Here is a 19,467-nt window from a genome sequence, read left to right as displayed (position 1 = left end):
TCCAGGTCTCAAAAGTAAAACTTGACAAAAACAAAATTAAGAAACAGATATATTGCTTTATTTATTTGCTTTTTTGTACAAATACAAAACAAAGGAAGCTTACTCTCGGGATAGATAAACGTAAAAGATGTGCGATAAAATGCATGAGAGTTTTGGTTTGACATAAATGCGCCACCCAGTGACCGGGAGGAGTACTGTTATTGATGAATGTGTTTATTTTTTTTCCGACTCAGTTCAGTGCTGCAGAGAACCCGTTGGAGAGCAGGGGGCGGGCACACGGTGTTGATGAGTACAGTGGTTAAAAACCGGGCGTGGCTCTCTTCTGCTCCGCTGGGCTCAGGGTTGGGGGGGTGGGGGGGTCTACGGGCTGGCGGACCCGTCGGACCCGCCCTCGCTCGGGGAGGAGAAGAAGTCGCACAGCCCCTCCTCGGACAGCTGGCCGTACTCGTTGTTGTAGAAGGTCTGGCCGGAGAGCTGGCTGAGGAAGGGAGGCCGGTGCCTGCCGCTCTGCCCCGCGCTGCCCTCCGCCTGCTCCGGACACCGGCTCAGCTGCTGACTGCACGGGGGGAGGAAGGGAAGGACAGAGATGGGGAGAGGAAGGGAAGGACAGTGATGGGGAGAGAAAGGGAAGGACAGAGATGGGGAGAGGAAGTGAAGAACAGAGATGGGGAGAGAAAGGGAAGGACAGAGATGGGGAGAGGAAGGGAAGGACAGAGATGGGGAGAGGAAGAGAAGGACAGAGATGGGGAGAGAAAGGGAAGAACAGATGGGGAGAGAAAGGGAAGAACAGCGATGGGGAGAGAAAGGGAAGGACAGGTAGACAGAAAAAGAGGGGGAGAGGAAGGGAAGGACAGAGATGGGGAGAGGAAGGGAAGGACAGTGATGGGGAGAGAAAGGGAAGGACAGTGATGGGGAGAGAAAGGGAAGGACCGAGATGAGGAGAGAAAGAGAAGGACAGATAGGGAGAGAAAGGGAAGGACAGCAATGGGGAGAGAAAGGGGGAGAGTGAGGGATGACGAAGTGAATGGAGAGGAGAGAGTTGAGTGGGCGAACTAACTTTAAATTTCAGCGGTCCTTAATTTGCCATTTAAACAAGACAAATATCAAAATGCCGTGTCAAAGTTCAGCAAGCAGAGAAGACGAAACTTGAGAATGTGTAAATGTCAGGAAAGGGGTCCGCTTACCTTCTGGAAAGCGCTCCTCTGTGTTTGTGTTCAATTCTCTCAAACTCCTCCGAGGCCAGGACCATGCCACTGTCTGTCTGACTGTCCTGCAGAGGGAAATGAATAAACGCGTCTAAACCGTCTAATAAACGGTCTAAACATCACGAGAGTGAGCCATATGAACTCCACTGCAGTGGTACAGGGAGGTACAGACGCGACCGCAGCGGTTTGGTGAGAAACCCTCACTCACGTGGTGCGTTTTGATCGAGGTGAGCTCCAGCGGTAACTCCTCGAACGTCTTCACTCTGTTGTGGCAGACCCTGGAGGGCCCTGCCGTCACGCAGCCAGCGAACGGCACACAGTTATAGTATCTACAGGGAGGAGAGCAGTACCACAGGATCACCATCATCACTCAACATCCAAACCACGCCCGCCTCTCCCACTCTCAGCAGGGTGCTGTTTGATAGGCGTGGTATACCTGATTGGCAAGGAGCTGTTTGAAGGGCAGGGCGTACCTGATTGGCATGGAGCTGTTTGATAGGCGGGGTATACCTGATTGGCAGGGAGCTTTTTGAAGGGCAGGGCTTACCTGATTGGCAGGGAGCTTTTTTTTAAGGGCAGGGCGTACCTGATTGGGAGGGAGCTGTTTGATAGGCGGGGTATACCTGATTGGCAGGGAGCTTTTTTTAAGGGCAGGGCGTACCTGATTGGCAGGGTATTGCAGGCCAGCCTCAGCTCCTCCTCTGATGGCGGTCGGGACGAAGCCTGAGAGAATCCATCATCCTCCGAGCTCTGAGACACGTCCAAGGGGACGTAGTCCTTACCATCCTGGAGGGGGGACAGGGGAGGGAGGGAGAAAAGGAAGGGTAGGAATGAGTTGGGCCTTCTTACTGTTCTTCTTGGCTATAGGCCAAGTCTGTTGATTAAGCACATACTGATGTTCTTACATTTGGACATTCATTTAATAGATGCTTTATATTCAAGTCATCTTGTCACACAACACTAAATGTAAAATGCAATGGGTAAACTGCAAGCACCAGAGTACCGTACGTCTATGGAAATTTACACAATGTTGTTGTCAACTAGGACAAATAAACAATGAAAGTGTCAGCTGTGTAGTCTGAAGAGGCATTGATGTGTCAGTATAGCTCCCCCTACCGGTAAGCCGTTGTCCTGCAGCAGGTCTCCCAGAATTTCCACGAGGGCAGGGAATGTGGGTCTCTCTCTTGGCTCGCCTTGCCAGCAGGCCAGCATTATCCGGTATCTGCCAACGACGGGGCGGGGGGAACGTTTCACATCCACTCAAAACTCAAACCAAAACCGCCTCCGACCAACCAGGGCTCTCTGCATTCCTTTTCACTCGTTCAAGCTTTGTTTTACTTTCCCCCCCAAAGGCTGGGCTTGTTTTACTTCCCGCCCCGTTCGCAGTGGATTCCACGTGTTTCCGTACCCTCTCGCAAGCTGGCGGGTGAAACTGGCGGTTTATTGTTATTAATCACTCAAGTCACAGCAAATAAATTCATCTGTGCCTTCGGCGACCTGGCTCTGATTACGGAAAAATGAGTCTGCCAGTTGGTCCGTTTTAAAGTGGTACAGGATGTGGAGGAGTACTTGCTAGGGTAGCATCTCAGTACATTTGAATGTAAGGGTGATTGAAGGGTCACAGACTAGATATAAGGGTCAATCAGGGGTCACAGTCTGGGCACAGAAGTTAATGAAGGGTTACAGTCTAGATGTAAGTGCCAATCAGGGGTCAAGGTATAGACACAAGGATCATTAAGGGGTCACAGATATACAGTCTATATAGATACAAGAGTCATTCAGGGGCTGCGGACTCACATCCCAGGAGAGGCGTTCTCTGGAGCCCGCATGCGCGTGCCATCTTTCAGCCGCTTGCAGAAATCCTCATCGATCTGAACACCGGGATACGGCGATGCACCTGAGGAGGAGGAAGAGAGTCACACACAGAAGGTCAGAAGCACACCACGTGTGCTGAGTGACCTGTGTTTGAGTTGTCTACAATGCTCTGATGATATGTGTGGTGGCAGATATGCAGTGTTGTGATAATCCATGCGCAGTGCTTTAATGTTTTATGTTTGTTAGGAAGCTGTAAGGTCATCTCAGCCTGACCCATGACCCTGGACCCCATGGCCCTGCCCCCATCTCTTACCCAATGAGAATATTTCCCAGAGCAGGACTCCAAAGGACCACACATCGCTCTGGCTGGTGTAGACCTTGTCAAAGATGCTTTCTGGAGCCATCCACTTCAGAGGCAGACGAGCCTACGGAACCACGGGGGAACCAATCACACGTTTGATGTGTTATTACCTTTTATAGTAAGTTCTCAAGGGAAACAGTGAGTGTGTTTCAGTGTTTGAGTCAGCTGTTGTTCCTTGCTCTCTTACGTTGCCTTTGCGCACGTAGTCAGGGTCCTTGTAGATGTCTCTCGCCAGCCCGAAGTCGCAGATTTTCACCACGTTATTCTCAGACAGGAGGATGTTGCGTGCCGCCAGGTCTCTATGGATACACTGCAGGGTACAGAATGACGGTGAGTGAAATTGTTGACTTTGAAGTTTGTCCTGCTTTTCTCATCAAAGCTTCCATAACCGGATTGGTCGAACAGTGGCACCTGGCTCTGGATTCAAACCTGCAACCCTCCAGGAGTAAGCACAGGCTGTGCCATGTAGCTCAGGCATAGCAGACAGCAGGCCTGCAGAGTGGTACCTATGCAGCTGCAGACTCACAGGTGAGAGTATCAGAGGAGTTGCAATGCTCCTTACTCAGATGCAGGTGGTACAGCAGTAACCTGGGTGGCACAGTTGTCTATTTAAAATTGACCAGTTCAGATGTCACCCTGCTCTGCTACTGTGACAGTGTGTGCAGTTCTCCTGTGGTCCACAGAGGGGCTCCACTCCCCTGCTGCAGGCTTCTTACCTTCCGAGAGGCCAGGAACTCCATCCCTCTTGCCACCTGATAACTGTAGCATATGAGGTCCTCTATAGTCAGAGGTGTCTTCCACAGGTCATCCACTACAGAAAGCGAGAGCGAGGAAGAGAGAGGGGCAAGAAAAAAGAGATGGGAGAAGAGGGAGAGGCAGAAAGAGAGAGGCAGAGAGCAACAGAAAAAGAGGAAGAGGGATGGAGAGGGTATGGGTTAATTAAACTGTGCGGTTTTCTATGCAAGGACGAGTCTTACACACACACACACACACACACACACACAGGGACTGACCTTTCTCCAGAGTGGGTGGGGATTCTTGTTCCTGCTTGCCGCTGGCTGTGGACGTGGGGGCTTGGCCGCTCTGCTCCACCTGTACGGCCTCCATCATGCGCCGGACCTGGTTCCGTGTCTTGGGGGAGCGGTCCTGTGGTGGCAGTCATCACAGGATTGAGGGCTGACTGCCAAACCCACCAGAGAACCTCACTCGCCTCTACCCAACACTAAACACCCTCAGTCCCCCTCCCTCTGCTAAAATCAGCACTCAAAGCTCTTAGCGACATTAAAGATGCAGAGAGCAGCATCTTTAATGTTGAGGATCCGACTGACTGACCTAACTCAAGCAATCCCGTGCTATAAATAGCCACTTCCGTGAGACAAAAGTACCTGTTTGTCCAGCAGTCATGGGAGGTTTCCTTCCTGTTGCTATGGTCTTAAATTAAAATCATGAGAACGGCATGAGGGAAACTCTTACTCTGTAAGGCAAAAAGAACTCTCTCTTGGCTCGCAAGTAGTTAGATAGGTTTCCGTACTTGCAGTACTCCACAATCACCATTAGGGGGCCTGGAAGCAGAAACAATGGAGTTCAGTGATAAAAACAGGAAAAACTCACAAAGAAGTGGTGTCTCCCTTCAAACAAACTATTTTAATATTACTGTGGGAAAGTTTACAAGTTGCGGTCACGGTCATGGTCGCGGTCGAGGTGACCGAGCTTACCGTTGGGTTTGGTGCAGGCTCCGAGGAGGTTGACCACATTCAGATGATGACCGATGTGGATGAGAATCTTCAGCTCTGACATCAAGGCTTTGTGCTCACTGGCTGTGGCTCCCTCTGTCTCACACACGCACATACACACACACATTGTGAGGTCTTCTCTCTAGTGGCCAGTCTCTCCCATTATTTAAAACGTCCCTGCTCACCTTTCAGCATCTTGACTGCCACTGTGTCCAGGCTGTGGGTTTTGTTGAGGCTGACAGTGGAAGCTTCTATCACCTTCCCAAAAGCCCCATGGCCCAGAACCTTCCCTGGGGAATGGCAGGCCAGTGAGAGCATGTGATTGGACAGGGCAGGGATGATGAGAATATGACTGGACAGTGCAGCATGTATTTTTTGCATTCATTTTTGAACATTTGAATATTTTCTGTCTCATTTTCCCCTCTAGATGTTCTGGGCATATTGATGAAGCATGTGCAAAGTATGAGTTTGGTAAACTAGGTGCACTGATCCACAGCCCCAGCAGAGGGCGCTAGGCCTCACCAAGCCTCAGTCTTTCACGTGGGATCTCCCATTGGCTGGAGTCGTAAGACAGGTATTCACACTGATCCTCCAGTGGCACCTCTCCTGGGTCCATGATGATGGACAGGTAGCCTGTCTTTATGTCAGCTGGGTTCACCTGGTGGGGACGGGGCAGGGGTTAGAGCAGAGGGGCAGGGGCTAAAATAACTTCTGTTATTTCAAGTCAAAGATGAGACAGTAGATGAGTATTTTATGTTTGTTTATTATAAAGTGGCAATGGAAGACACTAAAGAAGGTGAAAGAGAGCGAGAGCAATACTGACTGAGTGACTATTCAATTCAATGAACTTTATTTATCCCCGAGGGGCAATTCATTTGACAGATGTAGAGTGATAGATACTGTAGTAAAGCTTGCCTCAGTGGCTTTCTCATCTCTAACATCAAACACACTCATCTACAGAGGTGCAAACACAGGCAGTCTACACAGCTGTGAACAGCAGCAGGGAATAAAGTAAACCTCCGTTGCCAATCTGTACCACTGACCAATCAGAGGACAGGGGAGAGTGATGTGGGCTCAGGAATGTTTAATTGGTTCAAACAGGTCAGTCACAGTCACAGTCACAACCACCCATTATATGGTTCAAGAGGCCTTTTCTCCTTGCTAGCCAACCTGAGGGGAAGATTTGGGGTGTACAGAAAAGGGGCGGTGCTCACCCTCTTGACATTGCAGAAAATGAGGATGAGGAGGGCCCAGAAGAAGATCGCAATGACCCCTGTGCCGATGAGTATCACAATTTCCACATTGGTCTTGTCGTCCGAGCCTGCAGGAGAAAGGCAACACATCAGAGAGTCTCCTTTAGCCTCATTAGTACAATCCTGTCCACACTAACGCATTCAAATGACCCCCCTCGTTTAGAAGACTGCCCCCGCAAATCCCCCCCCAATCTGCCCCCAACAAGAGCAGAACCATAACCCAGCACAAACGGCCAGAGCGCTCCCCCGCAAAGCTCACAACCATGTCAGAGTTTGTGATCACACAACCACACCCAAATCACACTCCACTCAACACAAAAGCACTGCACACGGCTTTATTAAAAGATGAGCTTTCGAAATCCATTAGCAAAAAACACGGCCTTTTGCAAAAGCAGCTCTAGGGGGAGCTACAACACAATATCCATAAAGCAGCAATATTGATCACAAAAGCCCTACACATTTTACATGTAAATAAGGTCCACGCTAATTACAGAAAGCTGAATAGTTGTAGAAAAACCATTGCCACAGCAAACATCACAAACTGTAAATAAGGAATAGTGACGACTTTGCTTTCCCAAATATGTCTAATGAAATAAACTTTCCCTGTATGTTTGATTAGTACTGCAAGTTTGAACAATTTAGAGAAAGGAGGAAGATACAGTAGTACTTAAAGCAATGTGGCTGCAGTTATGAAATTTGTGTGAGTGTGTGTATGTGTGTAGTGTGTGTATATGTGTGCGTGTGTGTGCATCTTACCCATGACAGAGAAAGTAGTGGAGGTGTGGATGTATGTATGTATATATGTATGTATGTATGTTTGTGTATATGGTGAGTGTGTATGTATCTTACCCATGACAGAGACGATAGCGGAAGTGTGGATGCAGCCCTTCTTGTTGCAGGCGGTGCAGGTGTAGTGTCCAGCATCCTCCTCTCTCACGCGCTGGATACTGAGCGTCCGATTGGAGTCTTGCAGCAGAATCCCTGCACACATTCAGACAGCTGTCAATCACCCCACTCGCCTGCAGACACGCCCACGCCAGCCATACTTACTCACCTGTCAGCCAGCTCTGTACACATCCACTCACCTGCCTGTCAGGCCTACAACGCCCCCTGCTGCACAGCGAATGCCGAATCTGTTCCTCAAACAATGTATGACAGCCTGTGGCTTCACCAATGCTGAGCAAATTTAAAGTCATTCAGCATTGCATCATTTAATCCACCTTCTTCAAAATTACCGAAAACAAAAATAAAACAAATAAATAATGCAAATAAATAAGGTAAAGTCATATGAATTTTGGTAACTATGTTTTCATGGTGGCTTAATAGAGACTTTCTTAGGACCTAAAAATCAGGTAACACTCTCAAAGAATGAGCAGGCCTTGGAAAAGTGAGTGGGGCGGCATCATATTCCACCCAGAAACCAAACCACTCTGTCAGCAGGGACCCAACTTAACACAGCCCCATAACATATACACACATACCTACGTACGCACACACACACACACACACACACACACACACACACGCACATTCCATCCGTGCCCCAAACCCACAGAGCTCCCCACGGATGTCATTCAACAGAATTCCATATGATAACACAGCAACTGTCAGGTGAGATATGTCTTTCAATCACCGTGTGAATGCGTGTGTGTGCACGTGTACATATGTGTGAGTGTGTGCGTTCAGGGTGACTTGGAGAGCTAAGTGTTCCTGGAGCCGATCTTTTCAAAATGCTGACACGTTGTCAGAGGTGTTTGTGTTAGCTTGTCACGGACGTTCCTTATAATGTATTGAGAGACAGAGAAAGGAGTTGGAGAGTATATGCGTATGCCAGAGAGCGACAGAGAAGAGAGTCAAAGGCTAATTGAACTGCCTTTCCCTTAAAAGTTTTACATTCACATTAAGTGCATATTTGGTTTTGTAAAGTCGTCACTACCACTGCGATTTTTTTCTGTTCATTCCTCAGCATCAAACCGCGAAACGGAAAACAGAGAGGACAGACACCAGCCAAACGCCGACACAAACAATGAGGGGAGAGTGCCACTGCAGCCGTCTGCGGCTTTTATTAATATTTATACCCTGGAAGGACAAACACCGGGAACTTTCATGAATATGTATCATTAGTCAGTCTCAATGTGTATGGTCTGTCCTTTTCCACTGGTCAAAACAGAGACCAGAACTCCAAAAACACACATACACACACGTCTCCGCTTTTATTGAGTTTTTCTGGCTCAATCTCAATTAAAATTTAACAGGGTCTTCCTGTTTACCCCACTGTCAGGGGAATAGGAAATCCAGCACAATCTGGCATCAGGCGTTACACCACTGGAAAATATCGCCAGCATTTTCACAGAAGAAAAATAAAAAATTGTCCAAAGACTCCCAACACACTCTGTGAGAATGAGGTGTCATGAACCCCGTAACGGGCGGTGCCATGTCCCACCCAATCACTGATTCCGGTATCAATCAAAAATGGCCATACCTGATTTCCAAAAAATGGCCAATAACCATTGCTTCACATCAATGAATAAATGACACAACATCATGAGTGATTGAAAAGGCTATGCCATCATCTCATTTTTGGGGTACATAAAGCCTCGCATTCTCTGTCATTTGACAAAAGTCACAGAGATTTTGGGAGAACAGGCAGAGGTCATTCAGGGAGGGAGCTGGGGGGTCAGAGATCAGGACAGCAGGGGCTGGAGAGACTCACCGGACATGGGGTGCAGGGGCTGGTTGTCCTTCAGCCAGGACAGCTGGGGGGTCGGCGTGCCTTCCACTTCGCACTTCATCAGCAGGGACTCGCTGACGTTCACCGTCTGATTGGTGGGGCCGTGTTTGTAGCGAGGGGGCTCCAGGGCTGGGAGGGACAGAGACTGTTAAATCAGAAAACTACCACATACCACATACCGCATCTGCATTCAAGTCACTTTCTCCTTTTCTAGAAGCACATGGTGTTGTCTGAACCCTCTCACTCGATGGAGAGTTTGTGTAAGTGGCAGACATGTATGGTTGACAGGTCTCAGTGATTGGTACTGATGTGTGACTGACAGGTCTCAGTGATTGGGATTGACGTGCGGAGGACAGGTCTCTGCATGTAAAATTGACAGGCCTCTCTGACTGACAGGCATGTGTGTCTATCAGGTCTGTGATTGGCAGGGGTGTGTGATTTCCAGTTCTCTAATTGGCAGGCATGTATGAACGACCGTGGTCTGTGATTGGCAGGGGTTTGTGATTGACAGTTCTCTAATTGGCAGGCATGTATGAACGACAGTGGCCTGCGATTGGCAGGGGCGCGTGATTGGCAGGCGTGCGTCATTGACGGCTGTCCGTGATTGGCTGGCGTCGGTGTCCCTCACCTCTGACGGGTATGTACTTGCGGTGGCAGTGTTTCTCCCCCGAGCGCCGGTTCTGCACCTCGCACACGTAGTTGCCCTCGTGCTGCAGCTGGATGTTTGGGATGCTAAGCTCCAGGACCCAGCTGTTGCTGGCGCCGTCGAAGGACAACCGCCCGTCCAGCCGCGTGGCGTACAGGTGCAGGCTCCGGCAGTCCAGGAACTGCGGCTTCCCCGCCTCGTCCTGCAGAGCCCGCGGGTCCAGCCGGTACCACTGCAGGCTTTCGTAGGTGTAGTTATCGGCGCTGCACTTCAGCTGCACCAGGTCCTGCTCCAGCGGCTCCTCGGTGGGCTGCAGCTCGATCCCGAAGCCTTCTGGGATAGCTGCAGGTGGAGGGGCCACAGGGAATGAGTAAAACCTCCATTATTGCAGCCTAACTACAGTGTCACAGATCTGAGTGAAACCTGAGATCCAGTACAATGAGAGTGTAGCTAGATCGGCATGCAAAATAAACCCAGCGAGGAAAGAGACCACCATCATAATGGCCTTGGTACGGAATACCAAAGACCACAGCCACTATACCCCCCCACGCACCCTTTCCACCGGTGCAGGAAACTGCAGGCATAACATTACCCTTCCCCCACCGGTGAAATCCCACTGAGATATTAAAAAATAATATAGCGTAAAATGTTAAATGAAACAAGCAGCTGTATTTTTGAAGGGTTGGCACATCATGAGCCGCTGTAATGGAAGTAGGCCAGCAGCTTCCTCACGAAGCCCAAGTGTATCTGGAGTATAAAAATGGCACGGATTAAGGACTAATATTTCTGGTCGCCTGGGAGACCCCCCCCCCCCCCCCCCCCCCACCCACTCCTCCTTTTCCCGGGCAGAAAGATGAGCGTCTCAAGCCAAATAAAAGCCTATTTGTATTTTATTGATCTAATGGAACATTAGCAAAGGCACTATAAACACACGGGTGTTGCAGCAGGGAGGGAGGCATGATCTTGGAGATACTCACTGGTCACGTAGAAGTAGATGAGTCTCTCGTCTTTGCCCACCTTGTTGTATGCAGAGCACTTGTACATGGTGGACTCGCTCGCGTTCTGAATCACCAGTTTGCTCACCGTCTGCCGAAGAACAAACACCTATTCTCAGATCGGCTCACAGCTCACCTGGTCTGCGTTTACATGACAGCTGGTCTTAGGCTAAGCAAAATCTGACCTCATTTTCTGGTGGTTGGAAAAAACGGGTTTAAAATGGTTTTTAATAGGAATTAGGCCTATCTTCGTGGACCTCAACAGACAGCCCTGTCCTGGTGGTCGTTTGAGTCAACCCTCACCTCCTCCTCCTCCACCCCCGCCATCCCTCCCCTCCTCCTGTCCCCTTCACACACTGCAGGAAATGACCTCACAGGTGTGCCTGAAAACAGGAAGTGAGTGCTCTCTCCTTATGTGTTTATTCCCTCTCGCTGCAGGAAGTGTGGAGAGGAAGAGGGTTTTAAATATTTCTCATGTGGAAATGGCCGCCCGCTCGGCCCCTCTCTCTTCTGATTGACAAACGCTGTGCAGAAACTCTGCATCTGGGACACTTACATAAAGCTGTCTCAGTTTTAGGCTGGGTGGGGCACTTATAAAAGTGCACTCCAACCAAGTTTCTCAACCAAAGCTACAACAGAAATTTTACTCACTACACACAACCAACAGCCTCCTAAGCCAACACACACAAACACTTCCACAGTATTACCGCAACCTAGCAGCATAAGTAGGACATTAACACTGCATAGCAGGATGTTGGGTTTAGATGTTGGGTGGCATGCAAAGGGCACCTTATTTCGGCCGTCGACCATCTCTGTCCAGGTGTCGATGCTCTCGATGGTGTTCACCGCGTTGTCCGAGTCCATGTCCTGCCAGTTCTGACACTCCGGGATTGGATCCCTGCGTTGGCGACCGAGCTCTCCTCTGCGAGATCTACAATCACACACACACACACACACACACACAAAGCCGTTAAAATCTATTTCAGGCTGTTCTCTTTCAGGTTGATTACATCCAATCAATCTGCTAGACCAGGAAAAGCACAAAGAATACCACTTGATTTTTTTTATTTTGAAAACTTTAAAGACCTTTGTAAGCACATTTTCATATTACATTTTTTTTTATTAACAATGATGTGCAGCTAAAAAAGAACAAGAACATGAAATGTTATTTCACTCCAATTAGCAGCTAGGACATTACGAGCTCTATTGTAGGCAGTATATATTTATTATATATGAATATCATACGCATTTAGAATCTAATATATCAAACAGTAGACTCTGCCTTTCAGCCTTAAAGCCATGGAAGAGGTGGACTGTGGGTAATGGTCATGTGACAGGTCAGGTCCAGTCCAGGGGGTCACTTGTGCAATGAGCTGCTTTGCATTACAGAAAGCAGGTTAGCTCCGCCCCTTAACTCTGCCCCATTCAACCGTCAGGCTTGGCCCCCAGTGAATATGGCCAGCTTCCTGTGACCACCTTGTCACAGCTGCGTCTCTATAGATAGTGCAACAGGAAGGAGAATTTCTGACTGCGGCCCCGCCTCGGACTAAGACCAGACAACCTAACCTGTCCCCTGTGTCTACGCTGAATAAGACAATTCAGCATTTGGGAAGGTTTGGGGGAAAATACGACGCCCCCGAGAGGTGGCATCCTCCCTGAGCGGCGGGCGTGGCCACGCCTGTCAGGACGCACTGATTGATAGCCCCCCGACGAGGAAGCGACTTCCAGAGGAACAGCAGCTTCCTGTGTTTGACTAGGGGTAACTAAGGATACGCACGGAGAGCGGACCTTCGCTCATTAAACCTTAAACACCTCCTCCCGTCACCAAAAAAAGGAGGAAGAGCTGAGCAAAATAAAAAAAGAGGAAAGCAGGGAGTAGGGAGAGCAGGAAGAGGGAAAGTAGGATAAAGTGATAAAGTGTTTGAAATGAAAAATGCATGCAACCCAGAGGGGGCTTAAGAGTGGAGGTACGTTTTGGAGCGGGGGGGTGGGGGGGGGGCAGATGGGGAGCCTGTGATTGGGCAATGCGGTTGCCGCGTACCCCAGTCCGTGAGGAGTGGAGAGTTATGCCGTGGGGTGAAATGGGGGCCCTTCTTCATGCTCATCTGAAGGGACTCCATAAAAAAATCCAAAGATTCCACATAGGAATCCAAAAATCGAAGGATCTAATACTCCAACTATCCAACAGTCTGACCACCTAACAATTCGCTTAGCTCACATATTAACAAACAAAAGATCTAATCATCTAATAATCTCATAATTTAAGAAATTTACGCTTCAACAATCCAATGATTCAATATTCCAGTAATCTAATAATGAAATGATCCAACAATCACATAAATCAACAATTCATCAATTTAATCATCTAATGATCCAATAATCTCATATTTTAACTAAAAATTTAAAATTCTATGTAACTGAAATAATAATGTAATAATGGTACATTATTACAACAATTGACCTAACAATCCAAAGAGCTAAAAACCAATAATGATTCAACAAAATAAAATTCCAGCCATCCAACTAATGAGCCAACAACCTAGAAACTATCCAGCGGTCAAACAGTCCAAAAATCTAATGACCTAATGACCCAACAATCCGAAAATTCAATTTCATAATCGTGGCTTGCGTGTGTGAGTGTCATTAGGATGTGGCTGTTGGAAAGACCTGGATGTGAAGCAGGACTGGTCTGTGTGAGTAAGAGGTGTCCAGTTTGGGGTGTTGGGGGGGAGGAGGAAGCCCCCTACTGCTGGGACAGGGTGCGGCTTTGCGCGTGAAGGTTATTCATTTTGGAGAAGATAGGACGGAAGGACCATGGTGTTTTGGGAAAGGAAACAGGTTGGGCTGGGAGATGTCAACACTGACAGTTCAGCCTGACCCCCCCTCCCCCACAACCAAAGGATGTCACCAAGCCCTTTGGCCCCACACTTCCTGTTGTTGGAACGATGCATCACTCACTATTACCCTCTTTCCTCTACACTAGTGCCACCCCCTTTGCCCTCCCCTCCCCTCCCCCCGCCTGTCAGGGTGGACCAAACCTGTGCTCCACCCCCTGCCCCACCACTCCTTCTTAACACCCAGTCTAGCTGTTGTAGGGAGTGGGAGGACCTTTACTACTGAGAAAACAAACAGGCCTCCTCTGCAAACCCGCCGGAGCCCCGGCCCCCTGCCAGCCACCAGTGTCGGCACTAAGCCAAGATGGACAGGGAGAGAGCATCGGTGCTGAACTCAGCATGAACCGCGCGGCCTCACACCGACCTCACAGCCTCATGACAACTGACTGACTGGCCCGCCACGCTTTAGGAAGGCGTGGCTTTAAAGAGTACTGGGTGGTAAAAAGGGGCGTGGCTTTAAAGAGACTGGAGCGCTAACAGGGTGTGGCTTTAAAGAGACTGGAGCGCTAACAGGGTGTGGCTTTAAAGAGACTGGAGCGCTAACAGGGTGTGGCTTTAAAGAGGCTGGAGCGCTAACAGGGTGTGGCTTTAAAGAGGCTGGAGCGCTAACAGGGTGTGGCTTTAAAGAGGCTGGAGCGCTAACAGGGTGTGGCTTTAAAGAGGCTGGAGCGCTAACAGGGTGTGGCTTTAAAGAGGCTGGAGCGCTAACAGGCGGTACATTTCCTCTCTTACTTTCCCACAGGCCTGCCTGCAGAGCCGATTGGAAGATTAATCTGATTATCCACCAATCAGCAGGGACAGTGGTGGCAGTGGAGGATCTCTATAGAGTTTAAACAACGGCGTCATAACACGGCATGAGTGAGTGAAATAGTGGGCGTGGCCAGCCAGGGTCCTTACAGGTTTGGGCGGGAAAAGTTGAGCCCGCATGGCCCCCAGGGCCTCCACTGCCAGGCGATGGTGGTGGGGGCGGGGATGCCGTACGCGGTGCAGGTGATGGTCTGCCGGCTGCCTCTCCGGTACGGGTTGGTCGGCGCCGCCGCCTCCTTCTCGTGGATCTGAGGGGGAACTGCAGACAGACGCACATGTCACACCAACTGTACACACACGTTAGCTCTGGCTAGAGACCCATGTGCAGTGCATCTGGTTTTAAACTGTAACAATGTCCATGTGTACTGACCCTGACAAATAAGAAGTAAGTAGAAGACATCACGCCAACTACACACGTATGCTTCAGAAACTGTAAACACACATCATGTCAACTTTATATAATGGTATGACAATCCAACAAGTGACCTAACAACCCAAAGAACTAAAAACCAATAATGATTCAACAATATAAAAATCAAGGCATCCAACTAATGACTACACACGTATGCCACAGAAACTGTAAACACACATCACGCCAACTACACGTGTATCCCATTGCAACTATATACACACACCATGGCGACTACACCCATATGCCACGGCAACTATACACACATCACACCAACAACACATGCATGTCATGCCAACTATACAAGTGCATAATGCCAACTTCACGCTCACACACTGGCATGCTGCCACCCTCAATATGTGCGTTTCACATTTACATTGGCTGTTCAATTCAGCAGACTATTAAGGTTAACAGTGACAACGAGAATTTACACAGATCAGTTGGAAGAGCACTGCTTCTGTGTTGTACTGTCCTTGTCATTAGTGTCCTTATTCATCACTGATAAATAATGGCAAAGCACAACATAGCACTATAAGTTCATTAAAACAGGAAAGAATAGTCTTATGTTGGTAAAGAGATAAAACAAGGACAAAGCTATGCTGTTTGACAAAATAAGTACAAAGCCCTATGTTGGTTAGAGTGTGATTGCCCAAATAGGCTGGGCTACTGATTACCATTGACGACCAGAGTGATGCTGAGCCTCCTCTCCAGCAGGGCGGCAGTGTTCCTCAGAACGATGGTGTAGTTCCCTGCGTCCTGCTGAGACACCTCCTTGATCTCCAGGGCATGATGCTGGTACTTCATCCGGTTGAACTCAGGACGTTTGGTGATGAGCTTTCCATCTTTAAACCTTGAAAAAAATTTTAGATTTTTTTTATTTACATCGTTACCAGCTGTCCTGCACCAATGAATGCACAGCGGCAATTTGCTCCGCCTCACCATTGTGTTTCTGGGGTCGGGTAGGCTGAGACTTTGACGGACAGCCGGAAGGTCTTCTGACCCACAGTGGCTTCAATCACTGGCCTGTCCTTGTAATCCAGACTGATGAAGGGCTTTTCTGAAACGCCAACAGATTGACTGCATCAGACATCCTCACTGTGCCTGTCAATCACTCTGACACGCAGGAGTGAGTGGGTGGCAAACATATCCATCAACGCAATGAATTCCTCTGATACTATCCCAAAGAAACTGCATTGAAAAAAAATTCTGAAAAAATTCTATTCCATTCCTCGTTTTTTTTTGATAAAGCCATGCCCCAAATGTGGATCTCATTACTGTCAGTCTATGCACGCGGAGTAAGATTACACCACTCCAGGAAAGAAGCACTCAAGTCATCCTGTATCTGAAAAATGACTGACTTATCCACACATTAGCTGATACAGAGCAGACCTCTATGATCTGTGTGTGGTCTTTATGGCCTGTGTGTGGTCATATTGTACTGTGCACTATGATTTATGTGCGGTCTTTATGGCTTGTGTGTGGTAATATTGCATTGTGCACTATGACCTGTGTGTGGTCCTTATGGCCTGTGTGTGGTCATATTGTACTGAGCATTATGGCCCGTGTTCAGTGGTACCGTACCATGCACTATGACCTGAGTGGACAGCTGCAGGGACTTCTCCACAGTGTAGGCTTGGCAGGTGTAAGAGCCAGTGTCGGAGATGTCAACGTGCTGGATGGTGAGGATGCTGGCGGCTTCGGTGCTGTGCGACAGCAGGTTGCGTTCGTGCTGAACATTCACGGTCCGGTTAATCTGCCAGGGCATGGTCAAAACACGGTCAAAAACACAGACACCAAATCTAAGACACTACTTCTGTATGCAACATCCCCGACATCTCCAAAAAATCGCACAGAGCTCCCCCCGCACACCTCCTCCAACCCCCCCAGCAGGTTCTTTACCGGTTTGCCCTGGTACAGCCACATGAAGTTCACGCCTGTGTTGAACTCCACCAGCGCTGTGCAGTTTAACACCAGTGCCTCTCCTGCCATCAGCTCCACCGACTTCTCAGGAAACAGCTTCAGACCATAAAACAACCATCCTGTGGCGTGGGGAAAGAGGAGTTAGAGTGAACATCATCAGTCAATCAAACCATCAATCCACATGTCAACCAATCATACAGCCAACCAATAATCAACCAACAACTCAATCGATTAAACAATCAATCCATAAATCAAACAATGTTGTCATGCATTCTTGCTTTAGTACAAATACAATTAGATATGTTTTTTTGCAAATATAGTTATTAAAGTTAAAATAAAACATTTTCTTTGCAACTTCCAGTTCAGCTAACTGAAGATCTCATCTCTCATGATGTATCTTTCTCTGCTGGCCTCAACAATGCAAAACCAAGCACTGTAGTCTTGGTTAGAGAAGCAGTAAGGAATATAGCTGAAGTGTGGATCACCCTACGTCTTGTGTGAACTCTAGTTAAACAGAGATGTTAACATTGCGATGTAAAGATCTTAACAACCACACGCACATGCCAAGAGATGCTGAATGAACTAGTAAAACAGAAAGGCAACTGCAGCAAATGCATTTTCTTACCTGTTCCCTGAGTGGCTTTCTCAAATCACGTAATTTCCAAGAAACACACTTAACGTGACCTAGGCTGCCTCTAAATTGTGTTCTAATATTTTGTTTGCCATATATATTTTTTTATTTTTGGGGAAAGTTGGCCTTTATAAATCAATCTCAGTTAAAGGAGCCTAAATGAAAATGGCCAGCCTGCTGGTGAAAAAAGTTAAGTGAGAAGCAGACCGTTATAGAGTGCATGCTGACATTAATGTGACATTCGATCACAATGTGGACCCATGTTTATTTTCCCTGTCTGCGGCCCATGTCAACGCTGAACGCCGAGAATGAGTCACTTTTATGGCTCTCCAGAAGGCGACATGATTGAGAGTGTTGATCTTGGCTCTCGGATGCTAACAGGGCACGGTATCTTCAGATTAATAACGAGGAAGGAGAGGCAGGGAGAGAGGGAGTGCGAGAGTGACCTCATTCAACATCACTGCCTCACAAGGTCCTTCATAGTTCATTGAAAATGAACAGTGAGCAGACAAGAGCCCCCCCCCCATTCCTTTCTCTTCTCCAACCCACAAATCCAATCACCTCTCATCCGCAGCTCAAAACCAATCACCTCTCTTCTCAGAGCCATTCACCTCAAACGCTCAGAGCCAATCACCTCTCAGTTAAGAGTAAGTCACCTGTCATCTTAGAGCTCAGAGCCAATCATCTCATCCATCCATCCATCCATCCATCTATACTGGCTTAGCTCAGTGAGAGAGTTGCCCCCATTTACTCTGAGGCAGTGTGAGGTATTAAAAAATGTCATGAATGAAAGCCACTTTTATTACTGTTGTTACCACCACTCAGCTCTCAGTCAATGACCCCTCAGCCTCAGGTCAGAGTGAACTGCCCTTCAGTTGGCAGGAAGCTGCCTTCAAAGAGAAGGCACACGCTGATTTCAAGTGCACTCAGAGGCAGCTCTTAGCCTGTTTTACTAAAGGTTTACAGGATAATCAGATTTTCTACGGACTGAAACTTGAGATGCAATTGCTAAAATCAAATGTGGAGCTGACGGAACTGCTGATATTCCCTCCCTTGAGGACTGCTCATATTATGGAGTGAAAGTAAATATTTATTGCATCAGTTTAATAGGCTATGTTTCGAGCCTTGCCACTAAAAACATCTGTACCAGGAAGATTACTACATTCCAAGAAAAAATGAAGCAACAAGTGGTGTACTGTTACCCGGAGTCCCAGAATCTCATCCAACATGCAAAGACCATCTTGGCTTTTAGCCTGCTTGAATTTCTTGTGTATTTATTTTTCACGGGTTCTGAGCAATTAACATTTTCTGGATCCTTGGATCTGGATCCTGTACATTGAGGTGGGAAGGGTGACACCCAAAAAGACACACTGTCAGCTCCTCCTGCAGTCAATCAATCGATCAATCATTACTTTCTATAGTTCCACATACAATCATGCTATCACACAGTGCTTCACAAATCCCAACAAACATTTTCTAGATGGAGTGAAAAAAAAGAAAAGGAAAAAAAAACCTTTTGTGTCACTGTGGGTGAAACTGGAATATTAACTGAACACCTTTAAAGGTGACGAAGCTGAACTGGGACACACAGAGGAAGAGGAGCACATTCAAACACTGACCGAAGCGAGTGGGTGACCGGGCCCTACCTGAGTGGTGGATCAGGTAGACGGTGGACTGGAACTCCCTGTTGTGGAGCACAGCTCTGCAGAAGAAGCCCATGAGGTTGGGGTGACTCAGCACAGCCTGGCTCGGCACAGACCAGCCCCTCTTACTGCTCCAGGTCAGATTCTTATCCACCAGTGGGACGGGAGAGGGGATCTATAGGGGAAAAAGCCAAAAGTCACATAGGGCACAAATACATACACACTCTCTCATACACGCATATACACACACACAAGCACATGTGTGCACACATACTCACACACACACACACACACCCGCACGCACGCACGCATACACACACAAAATACACATGGATGCCTGCAAACACTCACACCCATATGCACACAAAAACAAACATGCATAAACATACTCATACACACACATGCATGCACGCAGTCATACCCT

At 48.1% G+C, this 19,467-nt stretch overlaps 1 protein-coding gene across 2 annotated transcripts in view; it reads right to left on the bottom strand.

Annotated features, from left to right (window-relative positions):
• Positions 1–36: 36 nt before the first annotated feature.
• flt4 (fms related receptor tyrosine kinase 4) overlaps positions 37–19,467 on the bottom strand; it is a 55,349-nt gene continuing 35,918 nt past the window's right edge. Inside the window, exons 5-30 of one of the 2 annotated variants that reach the window (XM_035409390.1) lie at positions 19,047–19,218; positions 16,749–16,888; positions 16,431–16,602; positions 15,789–15,906; positions 15,524–15,699; positions 14,531–14,699; positions 11,529–11,670; positions 10,722–10,830; positions 9,727–10,086; positions 9,081–9,227; positions 7,217–7,348; positions 6,329–6,435; positions 5,637–5,772; positions 5,300–5,404; positions 5,097–5,210; positions 4,855–4,943; positions 4,395–4,527; positions 4,098–4,192; positions 3,569–3,691; positions 3,334–3,445; positions 3,003–3,102; positions 2,322–2,427; positions 1,867–1,991; positions 1,414–1,534; positions 1,185–1,270; positions 37–556 (exon numbers count right to left, since the gene is read on the bottom strand). In XM_035409390.1, the coding sequence (XP_035265281.1) occupies positions 361–556; positions 1,185–1,270; positions 1,414–1,534; positions 1,867–1,991; positions 2,322–2,427; positions 3,003–3,102; positions 3,334–3,445; positions 3,569–3,691; positions 4,098–4,192; positions 4,395–4,527; positions 4,855–4,943; positions 5,097–5,210; positions 5,300–5,404; positions 5,637–5,772; positions 6,329–6,435; positions 7,217–7,348; positions 9,081–9,227; positions 9,727–10,086; positions 10,722–10,830; positions 11,529–11,670; positions 14,531–14,699; positions 15,524–15,699; positions 15,789–15,906; positions 16,431–16,602; positions 16,749–16,888; positions 19,047–19,218 (3,585 nt within the window). In that variant the 3' untranslated portion in view covers positions 37–360. The remainder of the gene's footprint in view (positions 557–1,184; positions 1,271–1,413; positions 1,535–1,866; positions 1,992–2,321; positions 2,428–3,002; positions 3,103–3,333; positions 3,446–3,568; positions 3,692–4,097; positions 4,193–4,394; positions 4,528–4,854; positions 4,944–5,096; positions 5,211–5,299; positions 5,405–5,636; positions 5,773–6,328; positions 6,436–7,216; positions 7,349–9,080; positions 9,228–9,726; positions 10,087–10,721; positions 10,831–11,528; positions 11,671–14,530; positions 14,700–15,523; positions 15,700–15,788; positions 15,907–16,430; positions 16,603–16,748; positions 16,889–19,046; positions 19,219–19,467) is intronic. The other variant, XM_035409391.1, reaches the window with a different exon arrangement.

This window comes from Anguilla anguilla, chromosome 3 (assembly GCF_013347855.1).
Source record: "Anguilla anguilla isolate fAngAng1 chromosome 3, fAngAng1.pri, whole genome shotgun sequence".
NCBI lineage: Eukaryota > Metazoa > Chordata > Actinopteri > Anguilliformes > Anguillidae > Anguilla > Anguilla anguilla.
The sequence above is the reverse complement of the archived record's forward strand: the minus strand, read 5'-3'. Positions and strand labels throughout refer to the sequence as shown.